This window comes from Salvelinus namaycush, chromosome 16 (genome assembly GCF_016432855.1).
Source record: "Salvelinus namaycush isolate Seneca chromosome 16, SaNama_1.0, whole genome shotgun sequence".
Classification (NCBI taxonomy): Eukaryota; Metazoa; Chordata; class Actinopteri; order Salmoniformes; family Salmonidae; genus Salvelinus; species Salvelinus namaycush.
Window position 1 is genome coordinate 47,758,892 of NC_052322.1, and position 11,082 is coordinate 47,769,973.

The window sequence follows — 11,082 nt, forward strand, 5'->3', positions numbered from 1 at the left end:
AAAAAAGTGTACACACACATCTAATGACTTTCAGGTGCAAGGTACGAAAGGTAAACTGATTAAACTTTTCTTTCACCATGTCACACTGCTCCATTGGTAGCTAGCTATACATTCAGAATGACTATGAGGATGCCTCTGACTCCTGTTAAACAACCTCTATTCATCTCCCAAGACAGAAACTCATAGGGTTTCTGACACATCAATGTAGAAACTCCCCTTTGTTCTGGGGTTAGTTAGATATTGTTGAGCTCCATTGGGGGTTCCTGCTGTGTTGGGTCATCATTGTGAGACTGTGGCCATTGGGGCTTGGCCTCCTGCATCTGCTCTAGTGAAGGCTGCTGCCCTTCTTGTGGTGGCGATAGAGCTGGCTGTGAGTCTCTGTTCGGATTAGGATTCCCGTTCCCGTTTCCATTCTGGTTCTCTTTCCTATCCTTCTCACTAGGCTGGTTCAAAATGGCGGGTACGTCCTTACAACAGAAGTACTGCTTCCAGATCTTCAGGAAAGCGTCTCGGAACTTCTTGATGCGGAAGGCGTAGACGATGGGGTTGACGGCTGAGTTGCCGTGCGTGAGTAATATAGCGATGTAGATCAGGAATAGGGGTTTGTCGCAGGTCGGACAGAACAACGTGATGCAGTTGATGATGTGGAGGGGAAGCCAGCTGATGGCGAACAGGAAGAGGACCAGGGCCAGCGACTTGGCCAGTTTAAGTTCCTTGTTGTAGTACTTGTTGGGATCGGTGTGGTTGGTGGTGCAAGCCTGTAAGAATAAAGATTACCTTTAAAAATGTATTATTGTAATTAACAAATAATAATTTATATAGCTTTTATAGGGGATCCATTTTCCCCGAGATAGATCCTCTAGTGGCCTAGGTTCTAGTCTGTTTCTGTTTTGCCAACTCCTTATTTTTTTATTTTATTTAGCCTTTATTTAACCAGGTAGGCCAGTTGAGAACAAGTTCTCATTTACAACTGCAACCTGGCCAAGATAAAGCAAAGCAGTTAGACAAAAACAACAACTCAGAGTTACACATAAACACAAAAGAAAAGAAAAATCGAAAAATCTATGTACAGTGTGTGCAAATGTAGAAGAGTAGGGAGGTAAGGCAATAAATAGGCCCTAGAGGCGAAAATCATTACAATTTACCATTAATACTGGAGTGATAGCTGTGCAGATGATGATGTGCAAGTAGAGATACTGGGGTGCAAAAGAGCAAGAGGGTATGTAATAATATGGGGATGTGGTAGTCGGGTGTGACTTATGAGACTTATGACTTGGCATGACAATGAGTGACAAGGAATTGGCAAGATATCACAAACAGGGGTGGGGCGAGGCTAATAGATGGGAGGAGGGGTGATGGTCACCTCACCTTCTTGTTGAGTTGCTTGTGGATCATGTAGAAGATCTCTGTGTAGATGACCAGCATGAGGAGTAAAGGAGGCAGCACCTGTAGTGGAAAATAGTCCGGTCCTGGTTAGGTTAGCTCCAGTACCATGTTTTACCCATGCACTAGTTGAGCTACAGAGCCACTAAACAACAATGTATGTATCCCTGAAATGGTTAAATTCAACAAACAACATCAGACGCCCTGACCTCAAGTCTTATGAACATAAGATACACTACATAAAGAGAGATGTTATAATACCCAGCTGATATACTACATAAAGAGAGATGTTATAATACATAAAGAGAGATGTTATAATACATATAGAGAGATGTTATAATACATAAAGAGAGATGTTATAATACATATAGAGAGATGTTATAATACATAAAGAGAGATGTTATAATACCCAGCTGATATACTACATAAAGAGAGATGTTACAATACCCAGCTGATATACTACATAAAGAGAGATGTTACAATACCCAGCTGATATACTACATGAAGAGAGATGTTATAATACCCAGCTGATATACTACATAAAGAGAGATGTTATAATACCCAGCTGATACACTACATAAAGAGAGATGTTATAATACCCAGCTGATACACTACATAAAGAGAGATGTTATAACACCCAGCTGATATACTACATAAAGAGAGATGTTATAGTACCCAGCTGATATACTACATAAAGAGAGATGTTATAACACCCAGCTGATATACTACATAAAGAGAGATGTTATAATACCCAGCTGATATACTACATAAAGAGAGATGTTATAATACCCAGCTGATATACTACATAAAGAGATATGTTATAATACCCAGCTGATATACTACATAAAGAGAGATGTTATAATACCCAGCTGATATACTACATAAAGAGAGATGTTATAACACCCAGCTGATATACTACATAAAGAGAGATGTTATACTACCCAGCTGATATACTACATAAAGAGAGATGTTATAACACATAAAGAGAGATGTTATAACACCCAGCTGATATACTACATATAGATAGATGTTATAACACCCAGCTGATATACTACATAAAGAGAGATGTTATAATACCCAGCTGATATACTACATAAAGAGAGATGTTATAGTACATAAAGAGAGATGTTATAATACATAAAGAGAGATGTTATAGTACCCAGCTGAAGAAGTTGAAGTAGACCATATAGTCCATGCTGATATACTACATAAAGAGAGATGTTATATTACCCAGCTGATATACTACATAAAGAGAGATGTTATAATACCCAGCCGAAGAAGTTGAAGTAGACCATATAGTCCATGCTGATTACGTTCTCAAACTGACAAGTGATGATAAGATCCTCGTTCAAGGAACCGTTCTGCTGTAGCCTGTAGGGAGGAAGAGAAAGGGGGGGATAGAGAGGGGGTTAACAGCAGACTCGTACATTTCCTCAATGAAAACAATGTACTGAGCAAATGTCAAATTGCCTTTTTTACCAAACTATCGTACGTCAGACCACGTATTCACCCTGCACACCTTAATTGACAAACAAACAAACAAAGCAAAACAAAGGCAAAGTCTTCTCATGCTTTGTTGATTTCAAAAAAGCCTTCGACTCAATTTGGCATGAGGGTCTGCTTTACAAATTGATGGAAAATGGTGATGGGGAAAAACATACGACACTATAAAATCCATGTACACAAACAACAAATGTGCGGTTAAAATGGGCAAAAAACACACACATTTCTTTCCACAGGGCCGTGGGGTGAGACAGGGATGCAGCTTAAGCCCCACCCTCTTCAACATATATATCAACGAATTGGCGCGGGCACTAGAATAGTCTGCAGCACCCGGCCTCACCCTACTAGAATCTGAAGTCAAATGTCTACTGTTTGCTGATAATCTGGTGCTTCTGATCTGGTGCTTCTGTCTCCAACTAACGAGGGTCTATAGCAGCACCTAGTTCTTCTGCACAAATTCTGCCAAACCTGGGCCTTGACTGTAAATCTCAATAAGACAAAAATAATGGTGTTCCAAAAAAGGTCCAGTCGCCAGGACCACAAATACAAATTCCATCTTGACACCGTTGCCCTAGAGCAAACAAAAAATCTATACATACCCTGGCCTAAACATCAGCGCCACAGGTAACTTCCACAAAGCTGTGAACGAGCTGAGACAAGACAAGAAGGGCCTTCTATGCCATCAAAAGGAACATCAAATTCGACATACCAATTAGGATCTGGCTAAAAATACTTGAATCAGTTATAGAACCCATTGCCCTTTATGGTTGTGAGGTCTGGGGTCCGCTCATCAAGCAAGAATTCACAAAATGGGACAAACACCAAATTGAGACTATGCATGCAGAATTCTGCAAAATTATCCTCTGTGTACAACGTAAAACACCAAATAATGCATGCAGAGCAGAATTAGCCGATACCCGCTAATGATCAAAATCCAGAAAAGAGCGGTTAAATTCTACAACCACCTAAAAGGAAGTGATTCCCAAACCTTCCATAACAAAGCAATCATCTACAGAGAGATGAACATGGAGAAAAGTCCCCTAAGCAAGCTGCTCCAGACCCCACAGCGCCCCAGGACAGCAACATAATTAGAACCAACCAAATCATGAGACAACAAAAAGATAATTACTTGACACATTGGAAAGAATCAACAAAAAATGTAGCAAACTAGGGTGCTACTTGGCACAAAACAGAGAGAACTCAGTGGCCTGACCACTGTGACTGACCCAAACTTAAGGAAAGCTTTGACTATGTACAGACTCAGTGAGCATAGCCTTGTATGACAATATTAGAGACACATATTTCCCTCAGATTACACAGATCCACAAAGAATTCAAAAACAAACCCAATTTTGATCAACTCCCATATCTACTGGGTGAAATACCACAGTGTGCCATCACAGCAGCAAGATGTGTGACCTGTTGCCACAAGAAAAGGGCAACCAGTGAAGAACAAACATCATTGAAAATATAACACATATTTATGTTTATTTATTTTCCTTTTTGTACTTTCACTATTTGCACATTGTTACAACACTATATATACATAATATGACATTTGAAATGTCTTTATTCTTTTCGAACTTGTGTAATGTTTACTGTTAATTTTTATTGTTTATTTCACTTTTATTTATTATCTATTTCACTTGCTTTGGCAATGTTAACATATGTTTCCCATGCCAATAAAGACCCTTGAATTGAATTGAGAGGGTACGGGGGAGAGCGAGATAGAGAGAGGTGTTATTTACTTTGAATTGGGTAGATTATAGATACATAATATCAACAGCAGAACTAGAATAGGTGAATTATTTATAAATACATGATTGAAAGGACAATTGGGGAGCCTGAATCGGGCAGCCCTATGGGGCCCTGTTCAAAAGTAGTGCACTATATAGGGCATAGGGTTCTATAGGGCTCTGGCCAATGTCACATCGCAATGTCACATCGCAATTAGCAAACAACACACAACGCATTTAAAATACATAGCTATCTACCTCCAGAGGTTGTTCCAGCCCAGCATGGGGGTCAAGCCCACGATGAAGGCCACAGTCCAACACACCACCACCGCCACGGCCGCTCGCTGCTTTGTCACCACACGCTTATAGCTGTAGAGATAGAGAGAAACCAGGCGGTTAGGGAGTTAGTCACCAGTACCATAACACAAGGAGTTAGTCACCTATACCCTAACACAAGGAGTTAGTCACCTATACCATAACACAAGGAGTTAGTGACCTATACCATAACACAAGGAGTTAGTCACCTATACCATAACACAAGGAGTTAGTCACCTATACCATAACACAAGGAGTTAGTCACCTATACCATAACACAAGGAGTTAGTCACCAATAACATAACACAAGGAGTTAGTCACCTATACCCTAACACATGGAGTTAGTCACCTATGCCATAACACAAGGAGTTAGTCACCTATACCATAACACATGGAGTTAGTCACCTATACCATAACACAAGGAGTTAGTCACCTATACCATAACACAAGGAGTTAGTCACCTATACCATAACACAAGGAGTTAGTCACCTATACCCTAACACATGGAGTTAGTCACCTATACCCTAACACAAGGAGTTAGTCACCTATACCATAACACAAGGAGTTAGTCACCTATACCATAACACAAGGAGTTAGTCACCTATACCCTAACACATGGAGTTAGTCACCTATACCCTAACACAAGGAGTTAGTCACCTATACCATAACACAAGGAGTTAGTCACCTATACCATAACACAAGGAGTTAGTCACCTATACCCTAACACATGGAGTTAGTCACCTATACCCTAACACAAGGAGTTAGTCACCTATACCCTAACACAAGGAGTTAGTCACCTATACCATAACACAAGGAGTTAGTCACCTATACCCTAACACATGGAGTTAGTCACCTATACCATAACACAAGGAGTTAGTCACCTATACCCTAACACAAGGAGTTAGTCACCTATACCATAACACATGGAGTTAGTCATCTATACCATAACACAAGGAGTTAGTCACCTATACCATAACACAAGGAGTTAGTCTCCTCTATCGTAACACAAGGAGTTAGTCTCCTCTATCGTAACACATGGAGTTAGTCACCTATACCATAACACAAGGGGTTAGTCACCTATACCCTAACACATGGAGTTAGTCACCTATACCATAACACATGGAGTTAGTCACCTATACCATAACACAAGGAGTTAGTCACCTATACCAAAACACAGGAGTTAGTCACCTATACCATAACACATGGAGTTAGTCACCTATACCCTAACACATGGAGTTAGTCACCTATACCCTAACACATGGAGTTAGTCACCTATACCATAACACAAGGAGTTAGTCAACTATACCATAACACAAGGAGTTAGTCACCTATACCATAACACAAGGAGTTAGTCACCTATACCATAACACAAGGAGTTAGTCAACTATACCATAACACAAGGAGTTAGTCACCTATACCATAACACAAGGAGTTAGTCACCTATACCATAACACAAGGAGTTAGTCACCTATACCCTAACACATGGAGTTAGTCACCTATACCATAACACAATGAGTTAGTCACCTATAACATAACACAAGGAGTTAGTCACCTATACCATAACACATGGAGTTAGTCACCTATACCCTAACACATGGAGTTAGTCTCCTCTATCGTAACACATGGAGTTAGTCACCTATACCATAACACAAGGAGTTAGTCACCTATAACATAACACAAGGAGTTAGTCACCTATACCATAACACAAGGAGTTAGTCACCTATACCATAACACAAGGAGTTAGTCACCTATACCATAACACAAGGAGTTAGTCACCTATACCCTAACACATGGAGTTAGTCACCTATACCCTAACACAAGGAGTTAGTCACCTATACCATAACACAAGGAGTTAGTCACCTATACCATAACACAAGGAGTTAGTCACCTATACCCTAACACATGGAGTTAGTCACCTATACCCTAACACAAGGAGTTAGTCACCTATACCATAACACAATGAGTTAGTCACCTATACCATAACACAAGGAGTTAGTCACCTATACCCTAACACATGGAGTTAGTCACCTATACCCTAACACATGGAGTTAGTCACCTATACCATAACACAAGGAGTTAGTCTCCTCTATCGTAACACAAGGAGTTAGTCACCTATACCCTAACACAAGGAGTTAGTCACCTATACCATAACACAAGGAGTTAGTCACCTATACCCTAACACATGGAGTTAGTCACCTATACCATAACACAAGGAGTTAGTCACCTATACCCTAACACAAGGAGTTAGTCACCTATACCATAACACATGGAGTTAGTCATCTATACCATAACACAAGGAGTTAGTCACCTATACCATAACACAAGGAGTTAGTCTCCTCTATCGTAACACAAGGAGTTAGTCTCCTCTATCGTAACACATGGAATTAGTCACCTATACCATAACACAAGGGGTTAGTCACCTATACCCTAACACATGGAGTTAGTCACCTATACCATAACACATGGAGTTAGTCACCTATACCATAACACAAGGAGTTAGTCACCTATACCAAAACACAGGAGTTAGTCACCTATACCATAACACATGGAGTTAGTCACCTATACCCTAACACATGGAGTTAGTCACCTATACCCTAACACATGGAGTTAGTCACCTATACCCTAACACATGGAGTTAGTCACCTATACCATAACACAAGGAGTTAGTCAACTATACCATAACACAAGGAGTTAGTCACCTATACCATAACACAAGGAGTTAGTCACCTATACCATAACACAAGGAGTTAGTCAACTATACCATAACACAAGGAGTTAGTCACCTATACCATAACACAAGGAGTTAGTCACCTATACCATAACACAAGGAGTTAGTCACCTATACCCTAACACATGGAGTTAGTCACCTATACCATAACACAATGAGTTAGTCACCTATAACATAACACAAGGAGTTAGTCACCTATACCATAACACATGGAGTTAGTCACCTATACCCTAACACATGGAGTTAGTCTCCTCTATCGTAACACATGGAGTTAGTCACCTATACCATAACACAAGGAGTTAGTCACCTATAACATAACACAAGGAGTTAGTCACCTATACCATAACACAAGGAGTTAGTCACCTATACCATAACACAAGGAGTTAGTCACCTATACCATAACACAAGGAGTTAGTCACCTATACCCTAACACATGGAGTTAGTCACCTATACCCTAACACAAGGAGTTAGTCACCTATACCATAACACAAGGAGTTAGTCACCTATACCATAACACAAGGAGTTAGTCACCTATACCCTAACACATGGAGTTAGTCACCTATACCCTAACACAAGGAGTTAGTCACCTATACCATAACACAATGAGTTAGTCACCTATACCATAACACAAGGAGTTAGTCACCTATACCCTAACACATGGAGTTAGTCACCTATACCCTAACACATGGAGTTAGTCACCTATACCCTAACACAAGGAGTTAGTCACCTATACCATAACACAAGGAGTTAGTCTCCTCTATCGTAACACAAGGAGTTAGTCACCTATACCCTAACACAAGGAGTTAGTCACCTATACCATAACACAAGGAGTTAGTCACCTATACCCTAACACATGGAGTTAGTCACCTATACCATAACACAAGGAGTTAGTCACCTATACCCTAACACAAGGAGTTAGTCACCTATACCATAACACATGGAGTTAGTCATCTATACCATAACACAAGGAGTTAGTCACCTATACCATAACACAAGGAGTTAGTCTCCTCTATCGTAACACAAGGAGTTAGTCTCCTCTATCGTAACACATGGAATTAGTCACCTATACCATAACACAAGGGGTTAGTCACCTATACCCTAACACATGGAGTTAGTCACCTATACCATAACACAAGGAGTTAGTCACCTATACCATAACACAAGGAGTTAGTCACCTATACCCTAACACATGGAGTTAGTCACCTATACCATAACACAATGAGTTAGTCACCTATAACATAACACAAGGAGTTAGTCACCTATACCATAACACATGGAGTTAGTCACCTATACCCTAACACATGGAGTTAGTCTCCTCTATCGTAACACATGGAGTTAGTCACCTATACCATAACACAAGGAGTTAGTCACCTATAACATAACACAAGGAGTTAGTCACCTATACCATAACACAAGGAGTTAGTCACCTATACCATAACACAAGGAGTTAGTCACCTATACCATAACACAAGGAGTTAGTCACCTATACCCTAACACATGGAGTTAGTCACCTATACCCTAACACAAGGAGTTAGTCACCTATACCATAACACAAGGAGTTAGTCACCTATACCATAACACAAGGAGTTAGTCACCTATACCCTAACACATGGAGTTAGTCACCTATACCCTAACACAAGGAGTTAGTCACCTATACCATAACACAATGAGTTAGTCACCTATACCATAACACAAGGAGTTAGTCACCTATACCCTAACACATGGAGTTAGTCACCTATACCCTAACACATGGAGTTAGTCACCTATAACCTAACACAAGGAGTTAGTCACCTATACCATAACACAAGGAGTTAGTCTCCTCTATCGTAACACAAGGAGTTAGTCACCTATACCCTAACACAAGGAGTTAGTCACCTATACCATAACACAAGGAGTTAGTCACCTATACCCTAACACATGGAGTTAGTCACCTATACCATAACACAAGGAGTTAGTCACCTATACCCTAACACAAGGAGTTAGTCACCTATACCATAACACATGGAGTTAGTCATCTATACCATAACACAAGGAGTTAGTCACCTATACCATAACACAAGGAGTTAGTCTCCTCTATCGTAACACAAGGAGTTAGTCTCCTCTATCGTAACACATGGAATTAGTCACCTATACCATAACACAAGGGGTTAGTCACCTATACCCTAACACATGGAGTTAGTCACCTATACCATAACACATGGAGTTAGTCACCTATACCATAACACAAGGAGTTAGTCACCTATACCAAAACACAGGAGTTAGTCACCTATACCATAACACATGGAGTTAGTCACCTATACCCTAACACATGGAGTTAGTCACCTATACCCTAACACATGGAGTTAGTCACCTATACCCTAACACATGGAGTTAGTCACCTATACCATAACACAAGGAGTTAGTCAACTATACCATAACACAAGGAGTTAGTCACCTATACCATAACACAAGGAGTTAGTCACCTATACCATAACACAAGGAGTTAGTCAACTATACCATAACACAAGGAGTTAGTCACCTATACCATAACACAAGGAGTTAGTCACCTATACCATAACACATGGAGTTAGTCACCTATACCATAACACAATGAGTTAGTCACCTATAACATAACACAAGGAGTTAGTCACCTATACCATAACACATGGAGTTAGTCACCTATACCCTAACACATGGAGTTAGTCTCCTCTATCGTAACACATGGAGTTAGTCACCTATACCATAACACAAGGAGTTAGTCACCTATAACATAACACAAGGAGTTAGTCACCTATACCATAACACAAGGAGTTAGTCACCTATACCATAACACAAGGAGTTAGTCACCTATACCATAACACAAGGAGTTAGTCACCTATACCCTAACACATGGAGTTAGTCACCTATACCCTAACACAAGGAGTTAGTCACCTATACCATAACACAAGGAGTTAGTCACCTATACCATAACACAAGGAGTTAGTCACCTATACCCTAACACATGGAGTTAGTCACCTATAACCTAACACAAGGAGTTAGTCACCTATACCATAACACAATGAGTTAGTCACCTATACCATAACACAAGGAGTTAGTCACCTATACCCTAACACATGGAGTTAGTCACCTATACCCTAACACAAGGAGTTAGTCACCTATACCATAACACAAGGAGTTAGTCACCTATACCCTAACACATGGAGTTAGTCACCTATACCATAACACAAGGAGTTAGTCACCTATACCCTAACACAAGGAGTTAGTCACCTATACCCTAACACAAGGAGTTAGTCACCTATACCATAACACAAGGAGTTAGTCTCCTCTATCGTAACACAAGGAGTTAGTCTCCTCTATCGTAACACATGGAGTTAGTCACCTATACCATAACACAAGGAGTTAGTCACCTATACCCTAACACATGGAGTTAGTCACCTAT

The 11,082-nt window shown here is 40.2% G+C and overlaps 1 protein-coding gene across 1 annotated transcript in view; it reads right to left on the bottom strand.

Annotated features, from left to right (window-relative positions):
* Positions 1–233: 233 nt before the first annotated feature.
* The window catches only part of LOC120061713 (adenosine receptor A1-like), an 18,030-nt gene continuing 7,181 nt past the window's right edge, over positions 234–11,082 (bottom strand). Inside the window, exons 2-5 of the mRNA XM_039011609.1 lie at positions 4,880–4,990; positions 2,652–2,754; positions 1,369–1,446; positions 234–758 (exon numbers count right to left, since the gene is read on the bottom strand). Coding sequence (XP_038867537.1) covers positions 234–758; positions 1,369–1,446; positions 2,652–2,754; positions 4,880–4,990 — 817 coding nt within the window. The remainder of the gene's footprint in view (positions 759–1,368; positions 1,447–2,651; positions 2,755–4,879; positions 4,991–11,082) is intronic.